Below are 23,234 nucleotides of genomic sequence, written 5' to 3'. Positions count from 1 at the left end.
GATCCTAGGTAAGGACCTACACACCACTCATCAAGCCATGCTATGACAGTGTCCCACCTACAAAATAGAGGAAGACTGGCACAGATGTTAGCTCAGGGCCAATCTTCCTCAAGCAAAAAGAGGAAGATCGGCAACAGATGTTGGTTCAGGGACAATCTTCCTCACCAAAAAAAAAAAAAAAAAAAAAAAAAAAAATCAACAAACTGAAAGAACACTAGAACAAGAACAACAAGAACAAACCAGGTGTGTTTTAAAATAAATATGTCCACTCTGCCCCTATTTCTAATCTTGCTTTCAACACCTTTTGTGGGTGGAGGAGGGAGAGAAAGAACTTTATCTTTAAAAGTTTATGGGGCATTCTTTTGTGAAAATTTTAAAAACTAAAGAACTAAAATGTTTGTGCACTGATGCAGATCTGCTTAAAGATTAAACTGAGGGTTCACTTAAGATCTTAAGAGTCAAGATATGTGACTTTCTGAATGTAAAGAATCTCAGAATGCAAAAAAAATCTTATGGATTTCAATTTAGAGTTCTTTATAGGAAGGGGCCTTAATCGTAGGTTTTCAAAGGTAATTAGTGACTCAAAATAAGAACTCAATATTTTTCAAGTATATACAGATTTAGGAAAAGCCAACATACAAAAAGACAAAATTGTATTCCTATTAGCAAAAGAATACAATTTTAAAAGCATTCACCTAAGGTCTCTACAAATTTAAAACTCACCTAATATAATTTAAATATGATTTCAGTTTTAAAATTTGCTCCACATACTACTTTTCAGGAGCACTCTTCTATTCCAAATATGGGTCACACAACTTATCTCTACCAGCGTTTTCCTTTAAATAGCTAAATCCAATCAGAAAAAAGCAACCTTTTTTATTCAGAAAATATGTACTTTTATTTAAATTGTACTTGCTACAATCTAAATTTCCTCAATTTTCCCACTCTATTAAAATTCTGTTCATGAATATTTTAAAAACTCACATTTGCAAATGTTCCATACAGTTCAAAAACTCCAAATGTGTGGAAACGGCATTTTGCCAATTCAAATTTATACTGTTCTATCAAACTCTGATACTTGGAGGCATCTCCACATTTTTTTATCTTTCATTTTCCTTTCCTTTAGATCTAGAAGAGAATTAAATAGAAATATTCTCAAAAAGGTCAGAAGAGCATAACTCATCTGAATGTTTTAAATTAACTCTATAATTTCAAATTTCTTTTAAGAGTAACACCAGAGCATATTACTTGTTTTGTTTTCATAACTAAATCACTTGCTATAAAGTAACTATTTTAATTTCAATCAAAAGAAGTTAAATCAGTAGTCAAAACCAGTTTGAGTCCATCACTTTTCTTAGTGAACAATATGCAGAATGACTAGATACTTGCAAGTGTGCTTTGTAATCTATAAAATTCTGCAGAAACATAAAGATTTTATTACCACCTCAAAAAGATGGTTTATAGCTTGTTGCAATGACATGATTTCCTTCTCCATTCCAGGCCATTCTCATCTCAAAACTAAAGCTACATTTAAAAACTTACATACTTGAGTCTTCAGATCCCCAAAGATTTTTTTTTCAATTTTCCCTCTTCCCATGCATTTACCTCAGTGGTTTATAATTATGCATTATTTTGTAGAATTTCAAGCAAGTTTAAATACATTATATTATTTGATCTTTAAAATAATCCTGTAAGTAAAAGCCAGTAACACTGCTTCCATTTGTTGATAAGCCAACCAAGTTCAAAGACTTACTCATATTTACGGAATCTCAGAAAATGACAGCCTGACTTTGAACCTTTCTCTTTTGTCTTCAGACTTCATTTACAGTGTCTCCAATGTAACTTCAACTCTGAACTTTCTCTTTCCCCCAAATACATTCCTGTATCAACAACCTGTATCCATTTTTATTCTCGTGATGTTACTACATCCAAGAGATTATGAAACTGATATGTCAAGGTTTGGATGTACAGAGGATATGACGAAGATAAGATAGAAAATGACCATATTAGCTGTAAATGCTGGCATATTAAAAGTCTTTTAAAAGACATGTAAAATGAAAGACCATTGAAAAAGAAATTACACAAAATGTTTTAAGTAAAACTACAAAATTTTTAAAAATTAAAGCAATCCACACTACTAAGAGTTAGGTTTAGTAAGTATAGAAAAGATCCAAGTATCAAAAACCACATACTGAAACTGGCCTCTCAATAGCTTCTCAGGGCCTGCATTCATTAGTATTGGTAAATAATCAAACCGTCAACGAATTTTCTGATGTAAATGTAAAGCTACTTGGAATACAAAACGTAATAAATCACTACTTAAAAATGCAGAGTGTACAAGCAGTTAAGTGCACGTGCTCCGCTTCAGCAGCCCGGGGTTGGCGGGTTTGGATCCTGGGTGCGCACTGAGGCACCACTTGTCACACCATCCTGTGGCGGCGTCCCATATAAAGTAGAGGAAATGGGCACAGATGTTAGCTCAGGGCCAATCTTCCTCAGCAAAAAAAGAGGAGGATTAGCATCGGATGTTAGCTCAGGGCTGATCTCCCTCACCAAAAAAAAAAAAAAAAAAAAACTGCAGAGTGTATTTTCAAGGATGAAATATCTTTCTGAACTTTAAAGAATATGTGATATGGTTTGCTCAAGCAGTAATAATGTACTTTTCCTAAGAAAAACAGATTGAATCTTCCTATTACATCAAATCTACCCCAAACCTAAAAGTGGCAGCTTAACTTCAGTTTATTTCTACCTGCTAAATTTAGAATTTATCCTTTTATTTCTACAGTTGATCTTAGCCAAAAAACCGAGAAGAGATATCCTCTTATTTCTGGGGTACATACTAAAAACTATCTTCCTTTTTTATATAGGAAAAACCTCTTACACATAGGATAAATTGGCACCTTGGGTGCTCCCTATCACAAATTTCCTTTTGCGCTTCTCTTTAAAAAGCAACATATCAACATGGGATAAGTTACTTCCTTAATAATAGATTGCTTATTGTAAATGTCTTGAGTGCAGAGACGGTAAGCAGTATTTGCATTCCTGCTCGTCCCTCCCTGTCCAATGCCTGTAACCGTTCAAAAGACATATCAAATAGGGACTCAATACTTATCCATTTGAACTGAATAAACGTGGAAGACTAAGCATTCAATACGGATGCAACAGGAGAGAATAAGAAAGACAGTAGGGAGGGATAATGGAAGAGGGAGGCGGATTATTTCAGTACATTTTCAGTGATTAACTATTTTGCTCCTCATAAGAATATTCAAGTTTCTCAACACTCAACTAATCCTTCTACACTTTTACCTGATACTAAAGCAAAAATTTGTAGAATTTATATGAAATACAGAATGGTCCTTAACAAATAAAATGACATGAAGATAGAGTTTATTTTATTTAGGAATAAAATCTGTTAAGAGCAGTGTCTCATAGCACTTCTTTTGTGCACCCTATAAAATTCAATAAATCTTAGCAATTAGTAGTCCTACGGTAAAGCACTTTAATACCAAATTAAAGAGTCACCCAACCCTAAATAGTTCTTGACACTACTGACATTAACAAACAAAGTCACAACAAGAAAATTATTTCTTTCAACTACCTAGAATATGTATATACAATGCTCTTAACTCTTTTTCAATTAAGGAGCCAACTGCAGCAGAATGCTAAAATCTTCATATAAATGAGCTCATAAAAACCAAAGTGATGACAAGTTGCAGTGATTATCATACACGATTATTTTGGCTAATGTTTACTTACTTTAAAGAGACCACTATTACTGGGGCCATTAGTATTCAATATAAACTTCATCAGTGAGTACATACCATGTTATCACCCTACCCAAGCACTTAGGAATTTCTTCGTAAGAAGCATAAGACAATGAAAAAATTTAAGCTACAACTTTCATTTGTTCTCTGAAATTCCAAATACTCTACAAGCCCAGAATCCTCTAAAAGCACACTCAGGCTTGATTTTTAAAGCAGGTCTTTTTTATAATCTTTTTCTTTTAACTACTGAATCATCAATTTAACAGTTGTTGAATTAGTAAACATTTCACCACTAAAAGTGAATTTCTTACTAACACCAAAGTTAATTATGTCAGTATCCCTAAAAGCCACTGAGAGAACTAATAAACCACGTGCTTCTCCAAAACTGGAAGCTAGTTGAATTGCAACTTTGTCACTTTAGAAGCCTATGAAAATATACTAATGTGAATTAACTAGTGATTCAAAAAGCCAGTAACTTTAAAAAAAGGAAAAGATAACTTAAGATTAACATCAAAGAAGTAAGAAGTATCATTTCTCATATTCTTGTATCACACAGAGATTCAATAGTGTGCCTTCAGAGTAAAAAGCTTCTTTTGGTCAAATCAGAACCAAAGACAGCAATTACTGACTACACTGGCATCCTTTGTAGTATGGTCTAACGCGATGATTCTCAATCAGGAGCATGTGTGCTCTCCCAGTGAACATCTGGCAATGTCTGAAGATAACTTTTGGCTTCATGACTATGAGAGATGCTACTGCCTGGTCCCAGGCGCTTCCCAAGCCCCTCCTGAAAACTACTGTGTACACTCGCCACCTGATGAGAGCAACATAAGTCCCCTAAAAAGAACTACCTACTGAGATGCAGCTTGGAGCCATGAGGCCAAATAACTGCGCCTTCCTACTTCCAACCACAGTTTCAAACTGTCTCAAAGCAGAGCCAGAGACAGAGCCCAGTAAGCTGGAGGTCAGACACGTGTCCAGAGTTCTAACGCCAAGCACTAGGAGACAAAAACCCCAGCCTGATCTGAAGTCGAATATTACGACTACACAAGGTTTCTCTGCCTGCCACTGCCAACTCAGGAAGCTGACTTCATGAGAACCAATCAAAAGCAAATCTACAAAACGTCCACTATGTTTTTAAGGGAGGCGTAATGAGAGAAAATGCCAACAAGTCTGGTGGACAAAGTCCTGGAGTTGCTAAACCGCTAGACCCTTCATCAAAATAAGCAGACTTCAAGAGGAGCTGAGGCACCCCCCTCCAGGAAAGAAACCTCTCTCACGGCCTCTCAGGGCAGGGGGCTGAGGATGGCAACAAGAGATGTCCTCCCAGATAGCAGAACTCGAGGCCAGCTAATAGGAATAAGGAACGTATTCCTTGGAGAAAGAAGGACTCCTCATTATTCCTACCGTGGTCTGGTGACCCCTGTATGTTGTTTCCCCTTCTCTCCTTTCCAGGTGGTTTTACCCCTAGGTAAGCGATTTGTTCCTACACTGTTATGTAAGGGGTATGCTGGGGGTATCTAAACTCACCACTCATCAGAGATGGCCAGAATAGGAGAAGAAACAAGAAAATGTCTGAAAGGACTGCCCATTTAGTACAGCAGACTGTAACACTCTGTCCTTAGTTAGGTCACTGCCCCCCAGGGAAAGAGGAGGTAAATTGGTTTTTGGTTTTAGGTGGGATAGTGAATAGTGACTGCTAACCATCAACATATTCTGTAGTTTGAAAGACCGCCTCTGACACAAACCAAGAAAATAAATTTATATCAAGTTTTATCCAAAACTTGAGAAGCTTGTTATCTGGATTAATCCCCTCCCTCCCACCACCACTAAAGTTCTTGTTAAGTACACAAGGGTACTGATACTCTCTCTATATCTCATATCCTATATAATTATTTTCAGTTCTCAAACACCTAAAATGATTGTGACTAAAAATATTTAGGTGTTTGAGAGATGAAAATAGTTATACAGAATATGAGATATAGAGACAAAAATGCTAAGCCTGCAAAGTCCGTTGAAGATTAGGAAAACTAACAAACAATGTATACACGTATTCAAAATGTGAACATGTTAATGTTTCTGCCACTGTCAGGAGAACAGCAACTAACCAACATACATAAGGCTACAGCTGTGCTTTAGGTCAAGAGCTCCATAGTTTCCATACCATTTTTGTAAGTAGTCCAGTGCCTCCAAACGAGCACCAATCTCAAAAGTGATTCCAGGACGATTTGGGGGCTTTTTACTCATCTTGAGATCCTATTCTTCAGTATTTTCTTTTCACTACCTCAAGAGAAAAAAAAAAGTTAGATTCCGATGCATAAAATGCACAGGGAATTAAACAGAATTTTAAAAACATTACATGAGAAGTTAAAATAACTGCCAGATTTCAAAGAAGTTGAATGACGATTACGGGTATCTCTAGGTAAAGTACTGTGCAACTCGCAGGCAATCTTGAAAATGAATTAAGAAAAAGGACATAAAGATAACTACTTAAAAAGAATCAATAGATGGGCATTAAAACTTGCTAGTGGCTAAAATGCTTTAAATTTTAACTTGAAAATACCCAAGAAAATTCTCCACAATAACGGGAGAAAATGTTTTCCACTCTTTGAAAAATCAAGACAGTTGAGTGTTCGGGAATACGATTATTGAGATTCTTAAGAGAACAAATTAATGCAATTTTTCAACAAATATTTATTGAGTGCCTCTAACCTAAAACACTAGATAAGACATGCAACAGCACACAAAGGTGGAAGAAGCAGTAGACACGCTCCTCTGCCAGTGAAGATTTTAATAATTCCTGGTGTGATTAGGATTTTTCATCACCTATGATCTCACACCTTGCTGGCAAATGATTCAATAATTTTAATTTAACACATAAAATTGCAAAGGAAATTTTTCTTACACTTCATTCAATAAGCAATAATAACATGGATCTATTTTTTTTTAACTCTGAGAATTTATTTCTACTATATTTCAACATAAGTCAGTGCCCCCATTGACAACAAAAGTGGTTGTAACACTCAAACAAGAAACTACAAAGGAGTATCTATTCCCCTCTAGATTATTGACATGTGGACTATTTGCTATCCTTTCCGCCACACTGAACACCCAGTAAACTTGACATAGCCTCTTTTTCACTAACTAGTCCTTGAGAATACGCATGCATTTTGAAATAGCCTAATCAAAATATAACAGGTAATCAGGAACGCAAACCTACTGTTATTGGAAGAGAGGCGGGATCCCGAAAACCTTTGTTATTTACAATTATTAATATAACTATACTCCCTCCCAGTTTAAAAAAGAAAACACACGACTGTGTCATTTTTCTTAATGGTTTGGTCACAATCCAAAAGGGACAAAACATAACAGCAAACACGAAAACCAACGGTCCTTTCCTCTTTGAAAGAATCTGATAGGTAAGGGGAAAAAATAACACCAATACTTGCCAAGAAAATATGTAAAATCAAACTTAAATGTTCATGGTTGGGGGGGAAATATCCTCCTGCCATGGCAACAACAAAGATTAGTGCATTAAAAAGTTAACAGGAAACTCGTCCAGAGGGTACTTGGTGTAAAAGGAACAAAGGTATGAGTATTTTTTTTTTTTTTTTTTGTGAGGGAGATCAGCCCTGAGCTAACATCCATGCTAATCCTCCTCTTTTTGCTGAGGAAGACCGGCTCTGAGCTAACATCTATTGCCAATCCTCCTCCTTTTTTCTCCCCAAAGCCCCAGCAGATAGTTGTATGTCACAGTTGCACATTCTTCTAGTTGCTGCAGTATGAGTATTTTCAATAGACGTCTGGTCAGTGTGCAATATATAAGGCAGTTACTTAAACGTGTAGAAATCTAATCAGCCTTTGCTGTTGTTCTTCACAGGAGGAAGAACTTAGTAAGGGGTAGTTTACTAACATTTTCTAGGATCAAACTTAGAACCCATAAGAAGCAATAGAGTTAAGATCTCTAATCCCCCAGTGACACGTCGGGATGAGTAACCACAAAAAGCTAGATTCCCCTTTTCTTGGGTAGAGTGGGGAGGATGAGGAGGGAACTGAACTGATGAAAACTAAGACAAAATAAGACAGTCAATTGGGGTGGGGGGGGAATTTGGAGCAAAAAGAGAAAGGGAGACAGAACGGAGAGGAATAAAAACATGAAAGAAAGCGAAAACGAATGGCAAAAAAATATATAAGGATGGTGAAGCTGCGAGAGACGAGAACCGGGAGGGAAGAGAAAATGAGCAAGAAAATACACCACCAGGAAAGTGAAGCAATGGTCAGGGAATGGCCACGGGGCGATGCGGGGCTGGAGCGGGGTGGCAAGAGACAGACAGGAAAGGCTCAGACAGGGCTGGCAGGGAGCTGGAGGAGCCTCCAGGTTTGACAGCCGTCCGGCCCTCGGCAGGGGGAAGGAAGGGAGGGAGCGAGGGAGCGGCGGCGCCCAGACAATAGGGGCGGCGAGTTATAGGGAGGGACGCGGGAGGGGAGCGGGCGGGAGAGAGACCCCAGCGCGGGGGCGTCCCGGGCGGACAGGCGGGGGCCAGGCGGCCTCCAGGCCCTGCCGCCGCCGCCGCCTCTTACCGACTCGGCCTCCTCTCCGCACAGCAGCCGGGCCGTCCGGGGCCGAGCCGGGGCACGAACGGGGCGGCCAGCCCGGGCCTCCGCCTCCGCCTCCGCCCAGGCAGAGGCCGGGGAGCGAGCAGGAGCGGAGCGAGCTTGGGCTGCAGCTCAGGGTCAGGCCCGAGGTGGCGCGGGAGGGAGCCGGTCCAAGCCCTCAAGCCCGCTCGGTGTCCGCTGCCATCGCCGCCTCCTTCTCTGCCGCCACCGCCGCCACCGCCGGCCAGCCCTGAGGCGACGCCAGACCCCGGTGACGTCAGCAGCCCGCGACGCGCCGGAAACGGGGCTGCCCGTGTCACGTGACTCGCGAGGGCTGGGCCCGGGGCGCGCAACCGATTGGAGGGCCGCGCCGGGAGGCGGGGCTTTGCGGCCGTTGGCAGGCGCCTAGCGGGAGGGGCGGTGCTTAGGGAAGGAAGGAACGCCAGCTCCGGCAGCCCATTGGCGGTTGTGTAGTGTTTGACCTTTGAGAGGTGAGGGCGAAGCCTACTAAATGTTGTTGTTGATTTTATGGGAACCAAGTCCCCAAAACTGCTCAACCCCAGCGTCCTGGGCAATTTTTGTAAATGCACTAGGCGCTTTCTTAGATATCCTCCCCATTCCACATTAAGGATAGAGCAAATGGCTACTGTCATGAAGTCAATAAACGTCTATTGAATGGATACCTTGTGGCAGGCACTGTGCTGTGAGTACATCACATGACAACCACAATCGCTCACTGATACAGCTCTCCATAGTCTAGGAGATCCTTCCAATACAAAAGGCAGATATTACTAAGACATGGTGTGTGTGCATGTGTGTGTGTGTGGCTGAAGAACCAACGGCTAAATTGATGTGACTTCCCCAAGACTACACAGCTAGTAATAGCAGAACTACTTTTATCGAATACCTAACGTGTCTCAAACTCTGTTCTAGGCGCAAGAGAAAATGTCCCCACCACAGGGGGGAAACCAACAAGGGAACACACGAAGCAATATTGAGATGAAGCATCTTTTTTCTCTCTCTTTCCAGTAAACCATTCTGGTTCTTAAGTTTTCTAAATGCAACGTTGCATACAAATAACATTTATATTTATCATGCTTTACATGGAGTTAAAATGGCAAAGTATCTCTCTGAATTCAGTAATTTAAACAACTGTATTCATATCCTTTTTTTCAACATTCATTTAGCACTTACTATGTTACTAATAGCTAGCAAGTTAGACTGAATGTGGCAATATATAGAAAAGATATAAATAAGACAATCTCTAGTGGACATTTATCTTCTTGGTTTTTGGTTGCACAGCATCTGAACTCCCTTTCCACATTTGGGAAATTTCCCATGGTGGCTGTCATTAATGCAGTACACCATATATTTCCAGAATCTTCTGGACACATGGCAAGATTATATTTTCCACCCTCCTTAGAATTATGTGTGGCCATTTGATTTGCTTTGGCTAATAAAATGAAATTGAACCTGAGCTTTGTCATAGTCAGCTGGTCATTTAAAAAGCCAGTTCACCAAGCTTTCTGTCTCTGGCACAGTGAAAAGAATTTTTGAGATGGTGGCTGCTCTAGCAAACCTGGGTTCTAGACAGATTCTGATAAACCCAGAACCCACTGCTAATCTACCACAGAAATGTACTATAAGAAAAAATTAATATTTGTTGTTTTAAGCTATTGAGATTTGGGAAGTTGTTTGTTACACAGCATAACCTAATGTGAACTGACAGATACACCCATCTTATGAGTCTTGGAGGCAGAGTCAACTTCACACTAAATAAGATGAAAATATCAGAAACTCATGTTCCCAGTCTCCCTTGGAGCTAAAGTGCTGTTCTCAGCTATGCTAATTAGAGTCTCTCACTGAGGACTGTGTATCAGAGGCTGCTAGTGATTTTCAAAATAAGGAAAATTTTCTCTAGCAGCAGTGGCAGTACCAATGATCAAATTTCTGACTTTCAGCCTAGAGCTAACTAACTGAACCCTGGCAGAACCCCTGCTGACCCACAAATCAGTAAGTGAGAAAAAAATAAATATCTATTGTTATACATCACTGAAAATTTGAGATTGTTTGTAATTTAAATATAAAACAATAAAGGATAACACAGATTCTATCCACTATCCACTGTTTTTTGAGAATCCACCAATCTATCCTGAAAAGATGATTCTTGCATTTTAATTGGCACTTGAGGGACCCCTCCAATAATGCCACTTGAAAGAAAAACAATAGAAATGAGATCTTATGTAAATGATTCCTGGCTTGATTGGATTGTATAGGTGAGTATTCTCAATGGAGTTAATACTGTCCCTTGGACAACACTTTGGGAATAGAAGTGTGTGTGTATTTTTAGTTGTCACAGGATTGGGGTAGGGCACTCTTTCAATTTAGCATGGAGGAACCAGGACAGCCAGACATCCTGAAATGCACAGTGCAATCCTGTACCTTTAAGAATTGCCCCAGGTTATGCATGACTTTTGAATGTTCCTCCAGACATTCATGCAAGTGAAAAGCTTGTTTATAATTGTCTGAACCTAGAACTCAGTTTTACACATAAGCACAAAGCATGTTTGGAAGGTTTTAATGTAAACTCAATTCTCCAGAAATGAAGCAAGTATGTAATATGAAGGAAGACTATCCTTTTTTATGAACATTTCCAAGAGTTTATCCCATTTTTAAAAATCATGTCACCAATGGTGACAGGCAAAGCTACTCATAGCATTTGAGGCACTGATAGAACACACCTGTACCACTCTGCGTTTGTAGCTGTTACATTCAGGGTAGATCTAAATTTAGGTGCAAGCACTTGACTACTCCATTATGTCTCTCTGCGAGTCATGGCTGAACACTCAGGTATTGAAATATGTTATTTTATTATGAATTATTTCCATTAAGTTTGTTCTTATCATTATGTCATTATATTGATTTTTTTAAAAGTACATGTATGTAGCTTGATTATATTGTCTATGAATTTAATTTCAGAAAAGTGCAGAGGGTGTTATATAATATTAAGGCTAAAACGGGGCATTAAGTCTGATAAAACTGACAGAAAATTCATATAGGCTATCACTGCCTCTTTTGACCATGTATAGTCAAAGGTTGGGATCAGGGCAGGGATAAAAGATACAGAAAAGTCTAGAGATGACTCCACAGCCATGCAGTGAAGCTATGCATTGCTATGTCCCCCCACCCAACACACCCCTCATCCAGATGGTTAATGTTAGCCATCAGTCACTCCATCTCCAAATATAGAAAGAAAGAACTTACAGCTGTGTTTGAGCAGAGCCAAACAAGCAGTGGGCAAATTATCTTGAAACAACAGTGCTTAGGCAGAAATCACTAAACCAAATTCCTCCAACATTAAAAGTATGAATGGAACCACAATATCTCCTGGAATATTTAACAACTGTATGTACCTATTTTAAGGGAGGAAAGAGTCACTACTAAATACCAGATATTCCTTGATTACATATAAAACACAAGAAAGCTATTTTTTGTGTTTTTCCTTTAATATTTATAATTAGCATCAGTGAAGAAAATCAAAGCAATTCAAAGTTTTGGGTTTTTTTTAAAGAAATAGACTAGTTTAGTATAAACCTAAACTGCTTCAATAAACACCTTTGGCATATCTCTCTATTCCAGGTTACTAAAAATCTTTGAAAATGGCACTAACATCACTTCCTTCACCTGCCAAAGAACTACTGTTCTTGTCTCTCTGTCACCATATCCGTTTATCAACAGACCAGGAGTGTTAGCTGTTCCAGAATTAGTCTCTGGCAGGTGGACCTCTAGGCCATGTATGAACCTGACGGAGAGACAGCATCTCTCCCATATGTCCACACAGCATTCTGCTCACATTTCTAATGTGTTTCCCTTTGTGATGTATGGGTTTATGTGCTGCTTTCTTAGAATCAGTCAGTCCAAAGGATGATGGGACATTCTAGACAACTTTATTTTATTTATTTATTTTTACTGGAAGTTCCTATGCTACTCAGAAGCTACCTGGGCATCTGAGATTTTTAAGAATTTTGGACTTGGTAGTAATGATTTTAAGATATCAATCTCATAGTAAAGATCATAAAATAGACAAAAAAAAATATGTTTGACTCAGCAAAAGCTTGGAAATGCAGCAAGAGACCTGAATGACAGAGAATTCCTTTTTGTGCAGATTGCCCTGAAGCAATGGAGTGATCATAAAATTTACCATCCAAGCCTAGACACTTTTGAGAGTGGAAGGAGGTAGTATCAATAATTATACCAGAAAAACAGATGGATTCCTGTGGAGTCCCGGACAAACTGAGGCGTAGTTTCATGATCATGATACCTAAAGCAGGAAGAAATAATAAAGAGAAATAAGGTCAAGATTCCCTAAATGGAAAAGCATTGGCTATGGAATCAGTCCTTTTTTTTAATTTTAATTATTTTATTGAGGTCACATTGGTTTATAACATTGTGTAAATTTCAGGTTTAAATCATTATATTTCAGCTTCTGTACAGAGTGCATCATGTTCACCACCAAAAGTCTAATTTCCATCCATCACCACACGCTTGATTCCTCAATGGATTTTCCCCTTTTCGATACCAAGACAAAGCATGGACTCTTCACTTTTAGCTACTATGTTGATGCTTTGCACTGTGTCTGATTTTGTTGTCTACTGTTATCACTTCCATTGACTATACCAGTGCTTCTCAAGCCTTGCTCCACCAATCTTCTGCATTCGACCCACCTGAGCTCTTTGTTAAAATGCAAGTTCCTCGGCCCTAACCTGTATCTTGGGTTGGGAGACTGGAAATCTGCACTTTAAAAGCCGTCCTAAACAATCTTAGGTACGTGAAAGTTTCAGACCTGCAGTGTGTTAGGATTCTTTTGTTTCCATGTGACGGAAAGTTCAATGCAAACAGGCTGAAGCATAAAGGGAATTTATTCGTCTGTGGGATTAAGAAGGGATGAGGGATCAGTCTGCTCTGGGGCAGTTTGATTCAGGGATCAAATTACAGCATCTTTCACTCTGCTTCCTGTGTGTTGGCTTGATTCTCGGGATCCACATCTCAACCCCTAACAGCTTCAGACTTGTCATTACAACATCCCGAGGAACATAAAGACAAGTGCCAGAAGTCATTCTCTCGTTGGCCTAAATTCCCAGGGTGGCCATGGGGATGACTTATACTGATTTGGCGTGGACCTGAGTCCAATCCCCAATGAGGCAGATGGGAGTGGAGATTGCCCAAACCTCAAAGACCGAGAGATGGAAATGAGTGAGTCCTTGAAAGAAAACTGGGGTGATATTACTTGAAAGAAAGAGATTGGAAGCTGAACAACAAAAACAACTAATATTCATTGCATCTGCCTTACATGATTATAACCCCAAATTACAATTTACAGCCATCCAACCAAGCTGAAAATACTCTTCCTGGTTTGCAAAGCTAGAAAACCAAACTAAATGAGAGGCAAATCTAGTGAGAGATTGACCTAATTTTCATCTTCCTAATTTCTTAGGGGTTTGCTTTTAGGGGCAGTCTTTACAACACAGAAACACATTGCTGGGGATTGTTAAAACTGGAGGAGGAGAGGGTGGGCGACTTTGTAGCAAGTATACAAATTAACAGTTACCAAATAGTGAACACTTTTAACCTATTAGTGATCCTTATTTTCCTTGAGAATGGAGCTAACCGCAATTCAGTGGCATCCTCAAATATGGCAGACAGCATGCATTCTTTCATCATTAATTTACTTGTTACTCACTCAACAAACTTTCGTTGAGGTTCTGCTGCTGGTAGAAACTGAGTGTTGCAGAGTGAGGGAACAGAAAGAAATGTAAAACTAGGTACCCAATTCTAAGGTGACTCGCCGTGATGGGGAGATGAATACAGAAACAACTAAGTATAATATGAAGCTAAATATTAATCAGTTTGAAATATGGATACTATAGGAGTGTGCTCATTCTGACTCAGCAAATCAAGGAAGACTGCATAGAGGAAGTGGCATTTGAAATATGCTCTGAAGGATGAGTAAGCTTCAAATTAGAGTTCTATGCAGACTCCAAAATTATTATTGCCCTACGGTTCTTTATAGTTTTGATTCAAGCTCTAACAAATAAAAAATATCATTCTACTTCCATTTCTTTCCCATGAATATTTATTGAACATCTGTAGTGTGCCAAGTACAGTTCTAGACCCAAGGAGCCTAGTGATGCATAAGCTTAATTCCTGATCCTAAGACACTTAGCGCAGTCAAGTAGACCAACACACAACAGGTGATTTTGATATAGTATAAGTGCCAGCATGCAGGGATGTGCAGGGTCAGAATACGTGCTCTAACTGGTCACTTGCAATTTGTCTAAGTGTGTGACTTCTTGGTCAGGACCAGGAAGAAATACCAACACCTCCAAGGTAACTGCCTGGCGTTCAGATGAAACAGGTCCCCCTGTGGGGGAGAGGCGGTGGTTGGGTGGGGGCAGAGAACTTAGCACAAGGGTTGGCACAGTCCACGGTTTGCCTTAGTAAAAAACATTGAGGCAACACAACCCTGTGGTCAGGTATTGGATTACTTCCTCTTTTGTATTTTTGCAAAACATTCAACAGAGCCTGTTTCACCAGGATAAGTATAAACAGCCTTTGATTTTCTTTGTTTTCTTTCCTTTGTTTTTTTCTTGAGAACTAGAAATATCATGAAGATCATAGGAGACTATAAATTTGGAGGAAATCAATCCATTAACTTGCTTCTAGCTATTGTTTTTTTGAATAAGAAAGCATATTGGAGCCAGAGATTTGGAATAAGACCAGAAATTGTACATTAGACTTGACACTATTACCAGAGGATCTGGAGACCGACACTTCTCTGATTATCCTCTCTTCAAATGTAAATGGGAATTTTAAGTCTACTTCGCAGTGTTGTAATGAGGATTAAACTAGATAGAACAAGCGTTACGTGTTTTGCAAATTATAATTGATATACAAATGTTAGGTGTTTCCTAATTTTCATTTCTTACCTTTCACAGGGACCCATATATGTAGTCATTGTTATCTCTGAAGGTAGTCTGGTTTCACTCTCCATGATTCCATGAAAACACACATTTTCTGAAAGGTTACTTTGTGTTAAGCCCTTTATTTGCTGCTGGGGATTGCAGAGATAAATAAGACACCGTTCTTGCCACCAAGAACGTAAGCTCTTATTAAGACTTTATGATAGAGTTTTCACTAGCTAATTAATCTCTCTCAATCCTCCTCCTTTCCCCCCCTCCCATTTCTCAATCTCTCTCTCTCCATATCTCTGTCTTTCTCTCTTTAAGAAAAAAAATTATTCCCACTGAAATTCACATATAAATGAACCCTCAGCGGATAGTAAGGACCTATCTAGAGCATTTTTGAGAGACAGGAATTCTAGTTGCAAGAAATACTGTATAAATCCTAAAATGACACATTAGCTACAAAGGAAGTTTGAGAACATCAATTATAAGAAAACTAAACGTATAGGCAAATAATTAAAGTACTACAATGAATCTAACTGTGTAGAAATTGTAGATTCTAAAAATCAGAAGAAACCATTAGAGATTTCATTCTTCTATCAGTATCTGTACATGAGATACTCCAATGTCATTACAAGGGAACAAAAATGAGCCAGTTTAAATAAATCCAAATCTGTCCTGGCTTGCCATTTTTCTGATTTCTTTGTCTTTTCTTAGTATATCACTCATAACTGAATTATTATCATGTTCTCCAAATATTTATATGTAAACCCCATCCCTACCCCCACATTACCTACAGGAAAAATAACCCCCTAGTTGCATTCTGATTTTACAATCTGATCACAATTCATATTACCAACAATCTATTTCTCATAAAACCAAATAGTTTGAAAGTTCTTCCAAGATAGTACCCATGAATTATTCATATGACACATGACAAATACCCAAGAAATGAGTAGTCTGACAAGTTCAAGCTGCCAATAATTAGAAACAGAGAGATAGGTGTGTCTCAAAAGAATTATAGGTATCAATATTGTCACGGGAACCTGACTGGAATCAAATAGATAAAAAGTTGTGGACTATGTTTTTGATAGAATGTGCAGCTAAGAGGTGCCAGCCTGGTATCAAAGAGATTATGACAATTCAAAAGTTCAAAGGACCTCTCCGCTTTCCAACTCCTACGAACAGAAAGTGGGCTGAGAATGTTGCTCAGCCCCCAAGGAAAGCATATTCTCCAATCTTGAGAGGTGGCCAAGGAGAGCAATGGAAAAGGAATGACTTTTACTTTCCAGAGGCTGGAGCCAAGAGCCGCAAACAATTGGCTTGGTTACCACATCTGAGGAGCAAAATCAGGGCCTTATCAGGGGCATTCCCCATCCACAGGGGACAAAGCTCTTGTAATGTCTCATTATTTAGTTTTAGAATTTCCATGAAACAGACATTGCTGTGTGTCTCCTGTTATGACCCTTTCTAAGTGGGAGAGTTTTGGTGGAAGTTCTCCTGTCCACATTCCAGTGTTGAATGTTGGGCATAGGGGGCAAGATGGCTTGGAAGTCCCATATCGAGAGGAACCACATCGATGTAAAGATTATTATGAGATCCTGGACTTCAATTCTATTGCAGTGATTGAATGTCTTCTTTGGGGAGAAAGTAAATACAGCAATTTGAAAGTAAAAAGGAAGGTAAATATTTGTGACTAAGATGGAAGACTATAGTAAATTAAATAACCATTTCAAGTTATTCCCTTTCCTCTCAATATACATCTTCTAGAGGTCTCTACCCTTTGCCCCATGACCTTCCCCCGGGAGAGGTATGCTTCCCTATCCCACTGACATTGAGTTTGGCCATACGATCTGCTTTGACCAATGAAATCTGAGTGGAAATTTCAGATGCCAGTTCTGAAAAGAAGCTTTAAAAGCCATTATGTGTTTCTGCCAGCTCCCTTGTTCTTCTTCCTCTGCTTCAAGAAGAGCATGTCCCCCATAGGGGCTGACCCTCCAGGCCTCGCTCCTGGAATGAAGGCTCAAGGAGTAGAGCTATAGCCAATTTGTAGCCAACATAGGACAAGGTGTATTGGTCAGATTCAAGCAAAGCAGCAGAACCACTAGGAACGATGCAGAACATGAAATTTTTAAGTACAGTTTGACCTCATACATAAGACAGGTGCATTGATCAGGTACAAGCCGAGAAGCAGAACCACTAAGAATGACACAGAATATGTGATTTTTTTAAGTAAGGATTGAACATTATACAATTATAGACACTGGTAAGAGAGTTTCAGTTTGGCTGTTTCAGGCGTGCTGAACCTGAATTTGTAGGACAGTTGGTTAGAATCAAAAGATTGGCGTAAAGTGAGGGTGAGCAGGGACCACTGGAATACATGAAGAACCAACTAGAACATGAATCCAGCTATCACTGAAATCCATGTTGGCCTCTGCCCATCTCTAAGCCTCCAACCTTGTTGCTGTGGATGTTCTGCAGGAGAAGCTGGTATTCTTGGGGCAGAGCCACATTCCTGGACCAGGGTTTGGGAAGCTGAAGGAAGCGATCCCTGAGGGATGAGGGCTTTGGGCCCAGTCCATGCAGTGAGCCAGCGGATCTGTGAAAATGTGCATGAGCTGCAACAAAGTCCAACCCACATGGACCTTCTAAGGATAACCATGGCTCCTGCTCCACTCCCACATTCCAAATCTTGCAAAAATTGCACTTGTGGCCCATCCTAACCAGGAACATCCAAGGAAAGGAATTCTGGGACACGTAGTTCAGCTTAGCCAAGTTGACACATTTCAAAGTGACCACGAGGGACAATAAGAGTTTACTGCTATAATCCACTAAGATTTAATTTTTACTATAGCATAACTGTGATAAAATGGTTAGCCTCCATATCCTTCAAGATCATTAGCCTTTCAGGTTTTGGCCCATATATCTCCTTCTGATAAAGTTTTGTGCTATCTGTGGCAAAAAGCCCAACCAGACTTAGATGGTATAAAATCCTATTCATTTATTATTGAGTGCCTAGTGTTCACTAGACTCTATGCTAATCATAGAAAGCATAACAGCAAACTAGAAAAGCATGATCCCTATTCTCTCAAAGCTCACAGTACAGCAGGAAAGACCAACATCAATAAACACCTGGTTCATTAAGTGTAACTGTGATGTATGCTCCGAAGGAAGAGTACTATGAGACCTAGAACATGATCTGGGAGGGACAGAGAGGCTACTCAGAAAAAGAGATGTTTGCATCTAAAAGGTGAGAAAGAGAGACAGAGGCTGGGGAAGGAGATGGCTGGAGGTCAAGGGCATATCCTCTTCAAAGGGCTTGAGGTGGGACCAAGCTAGAGAAGCTGAAAGAAAAGCCAGTAGAGTTGAGTTCCAGAAGGAAGATGGGATGTGGTGAGGGAAAGATGAGGCTGGAAAATAGGCAGGACCAGACCCCACAGGGCCTTGTAGACCATGGAGAAGATTTTGAACTTTGTCTAAGAGAGAAGCTAGGACAAGCCGCTGAAAGATTTAATGAGACAAACAACGTGATCAGATATTTATATTGAAAAGATCATTCTGTCTGTAGCTTGTAGAATGCATTGGAGTGAGGCCAAGTGACAGAATGTTGGTACAGAATTTCAGGCGAGAGAAGGCAGCAGCTGGACCTCCAGAGGTGATAGTGAAGATGGAGAGCATGTCACATTCAAGAGCTACATAGGGGACAGTGTTGATTACTCCGTTTTCTGGCATGAGCAATTGAATAGAAGGTGATGCCATTTAATGGGACACAGAATACCAGAGGAGGATGAGACTTAGGTAAGAAGAGAAATCATGGGTACTTGAGGGATTTAAGCAAGCATGTGGGTGTGTTTATTTATTGGTTATGGTATTTTTAAATTATTTTGTCAAGTATACCAATTTATATTAGCATTTCCCAAGGTGTATTCACTAGCATCCTGCCCCCCAAAGAGTGGCCTCTGGGCCAGCAGTGTTGTCTTCACCTGGAGCTGGTTCAAAATGCAGAATCGGGGGCCAGCCTCGTAGCGTAATGTTTAAGTTGGCACACTCCGCTTCCGCGGCCCAGGGTCCCTGGGTTTGGATCCTGGGCGCGGACCTACGCACCGCTTATCAAGCCATGCTGTGGCAGGCGTCCCACATATAAAACAGGGGAATATGGGCACAGATGTTAGCTCAAGGCCAATCTTCCTTAGCAAAAGAAAAAAAAAGTGCAGAATCGTTATTGCTACCTCAGACCTACATACTTTCCTACAAGATCCCCAGGAGATTCACAGCATGTTCAAGTTTTTGAAACATGGACCTAGAACACAAGTCTTTGGAGATGTTATGTGACCAAAAGGTTTCCAAGGCAAATGATTTGGAGAAATGGTAAAAACATTTTTCTTGTGTATGGTCACAAAACCCGTTATCATTTAAAAAAATTTTGTAGTGACATCTATTTAAAAAATCTATTTTTCTTAAACTTTTTAAGACCCACTTTCTTGAGGTATGATTGACACACAAATAGCTGTAAATATTTAATGTATACAATTTGATGAGTTTGGAAGTAAGTATACACCCATGAAACCATCACCACAATCAACGCCATAAACATATCCATCACCTCCAAAAGCTTCCTCCTGCCGTATCTATCTATCTATCTATCTATCTATCTATCTATCTATCTACTTTCTTATCTATCTATCTATCTATCTATCTATCTATCTATCTATCTATCTATCTATTTTGTGATAAGAGCACTTAACATAAGATCTACCCCCTTAGCAAATTTTTAAGTATATAATATAATATTGTTAACTATAGTTACTGTGCTATACAGTAGATCTCTAGGACTTATTTATCTTTCATAACTGAAACTTTGTACCCTTTGACCAATACTTTCCTGTTTCCTCCTCATCCTAGCCCATGGCATCCACCATTATGCTCTCTCCTTTTATGAGTTTGACTATTTTAGATTCCTCATATAAGTGGGATCATGTAATATTCATCCTTCTGTGTCTGGCTTATTTTACTTAGCATTATATCTTCCAGGTTCATCCTTGCTGTTGCAAATGGCAGGATTTCCTTCTTTTTTAAGGTTGGATAATATTTCATTGTATGTAAATACCACATTTTCTTTGTCCATTAATCCACCAATGAACATTTAGGTTGCTTCTGAGTCCTGGCTATTGTGAATAATGTTGCAATAAATATGGAAGTGGACATATTTATTCGAGATCCTGATTTCAATTCCTTTAAATGTATACCCAGAAGTGGGATTGCTGGAACACATGGTAGTTTTATTTTTAATTTTTTGAGGAATCTCCATATTGTTTTCCATAGTATGGAATTTACAGTCCCACCAACAGTGTACAAGGGTTACTTTTTCTCCACATCCTCACCAACACTTGTTATCTTTTTGGTTTTATTGATAATATCCACTCTAATAGATGTGAAGTGATACGTCATTGTGGTTTTGATTTGCATTTCTCTGAGGATTAGAGATGTTGAGCACCTTTTCATGTACCTGTTGGCCATTTTTATGTCTTCTTTGGAGAAATGTGCATTCAGGTCCTTTGCTCATTTTTTAATTGGGTTATTTGGCTTTTTTAGCTGTTGAGTTATAGGATTTCTTTACATGTTTTGGATAATAACCCTTTATGAGGTATATGGTTTGCAAATATTTTCTTTCACTCAGTAAGTTGCTTTTTCATTTTGTTGATTGTTTCCTTTGCTCTGCAAGAGCATCTTAGTTTGATGTAGTCCCACTTGTCTATTTTTGCTTTTGTTGCCTGTGCTTTTGGTGTCATATTCAAGAAATCATTGCCAAGGCCAACGTCAAGATTTTACCTGGTATTTTCTTCTAGGTGTTTTACAGCTTCCGGTCTGAAGTTTAATTCCTTAACTCATTTTGAGATGGTTTTTGTGTATAGTGTAAGATAAGGGTCTAATGTCATTATTTTGCATGTGGATAACCAGTTTTCCCAGCACCATTTTTTTTTTAAAGGACTAACCATTTTATTTTATTTGTGTGTGTGTGTGTGTGTGTGTGTGAGGAAGATCAGCCCTGATCTAACATCCATGCCAATCCTCCTCTTTTTTTTTTTACTGAGGAAGACTGGCCCTGGGCTAACACCCATGCCCATCTTCCTCCACTTTATATGGGACGCCGCCACAGCATGGCCTGACAAGCAGTGTGTCGGTGAATGCTGGGGATCTGAACCGGGGCTGCTAGCAGCGGAGCGCACGCACTTAACTGCCATGCCACAGGGCTAGCCCCTCAGCACCATTTTTTGAAGAGACTATCCTTTCCCCATTATGTATTCTTGGCTCCCTTGTCAAAGATCAGTTGACTGTATATGCGTGGGTTTATTTCTGGCCTCTCTATTCTGTATCATTCATCCATGTGTCTGTTTCTATGCCAGTACCATAATGTTTTGATTATTGTAGCTATGGAATATATTTGGAAATCAGGAAGTGTGATACCTCCAGCTTTTTTCTTCTTGCTTAAAATTGCTTTGTCTATTGGAAGTTTTTTGTGGCTACCTATGAATTTTAGTATTGGTTTTTCTACATCTGTAAAAACTGCCATTGAGATTTTGATAGAGATTGTACTGTATCCATAAATTGCTTTGGGTAGTATGGACATTTTAACAATGTTAATTCTTCTAATCCATGAATACGCGATGTCTTTCTATTTACTTATGTCTGCTTTAATTTCTTTAATCAATATTTTATACTTTTCTGTGTACTGGCCTTTCATTTCCTTGGTTAAGTTTATCCCACAGTATTTTGTTCTTTTTGATGCTATTGTATAATGAGAAATGGGATTGTTTTCTTAATTTCCTTTTCAAATAGTTTGTTGTTAATATATGGAAACACAACTGATTTTTGTATGTTAATTCTGTATCCTTCAACTGTACTGAATTTGTTTATCAGTTCTAAAAATTCTTTTTTTGAGGAGTTTTTAGAGTTTTCTACACATAAGATCATGTCGTCTGCAAACAGAGATAATTTTACTTCTTCCTTTCTGATTTGGATACCTTTTATTTCTTTTTCTTGCCTACTTGCTCTGGGCAGGACTTCCAGTTCTATGTTAAATAGAAGTGGTAGACTGGCCTTAAATTTACTACTCCCCCTTTTTCCCTTTGGCACAAATAACCTCCATTAATAACTTAGAATTGAGCATCCTGTGGATCGTACTTTTAGAAACGTTTTATAGCATGCAGAATAAAGGTTCTGAAGTCAGTTCTACTTAGATTCTAATTCAGTTATTCATTGATTCTAGAAATATTAATTGACAATCTATTACATGGCAGGCACTGTTGTTGATACTGGAGCTAGAGAAATGAAGAAAACTGACAAAATTCTCTGTCTTCATAAAGCTTACATTCTAGCTGAGGAACATATATTTAGCATTATAAAGCACAAGTTGCATAGTATGTTACATAGTGAAAAGTGCTAAGGAGAATAAAGCAAGGAGAGAATAGGGAGTGGGTGTGGAGGGCAATTGAGTTAGTGACCAGGGTAATTGAGTAAAGAGCTAAGAGAGGGGAGGAAGAAAGCCCTGTGACTATCAGGGCATATTCTGGGCAGAGAGAAGAGTGAACACAAAGATCCTGGAGGAGGCACAAGTCTGGTGTTTAAGGAACAGCAAGGAGATGATAGGGCCCGAAGAGAGAGAAGCCAAGGGGAAGCTGCAGGGTAGCAATTCTGGCTCTGGCAGCTGGCACTGTTGAGAGACTTGTGTAAACTCTCTAAACCTCTGTCCTGCGTAAGGATAATAATCGTACTTATTTTCTAGGGCTGTGTGAGGTTTGAACAAGATCAAGTATGTATAGTGTTTCGTACAGTGACTGGTTCATAGGAAATGCTCAGACATGTTTGATGTGATTATTGTCACCTATAGGTTAAGAACACAAGCTCAGAAGCC

The 23,234-nt window shown here is 39.2% G+C and overlaps 1 protein-coding gene across 9 annotated transcripts in view; it reads right to left on the bottom strand.

Annotated features, from left to right (window-relative positions):
- Positions 1-8,601, bottom strand: part of PHF20L1 (PHD finger protein 20 like 1) — a 73,964-nt gene extending 65,363 nt beyond the window's left edge. For 6 of the 9 annotated variants that reach the window (XM_058564955.1, XM_058564957.1, XM_058564958.1 and 3 more), the window contains exons 1-2: positions 8,346-8,600; positions 5,929-6,044 (exon numbers count right to left, since the gene is read on the bottom strand). In XM_058564955.1, the coding sequence (XP_058420938.1) occupies positions 5,929-6,011 (83 nt within the window). In that variant the 5' untranslated portion in view covers positions 6,012-6,044; positions 8,346-8,600. Of the gene's footprint in view, positions 1-984; positions 1,129-5,928; positions 6,049-8,345 lie in introns of those variants that run through there. The other 3 variants (XM_058564963.1, XM_058564956.1, XM_058564960.1) reach the window with 3 other exon arrangements.
- Positions 8,602-23,234: the final 14,633 nt, after the last annotated feature.

This window comes from Diceros bicornis, chromosome 21 (assembly GCF_020826845.1).
Source record: "Diceros bicornis minor isolate mBicDic1 chromosome 21, mDicBic1.mat.cur, whole genome shotgun sequence".
Lineage (NCBI taxonomy): Eukaryota > Metazoa > Chordata > Mammalia > Perissodactyla > Rhinocerotidae > Diceros > Diceros bicornis.
Note: the sequence above shows the minus strand (reverse complement) of the source record. Positions and strands in the feature narration are given on the sequence as shown.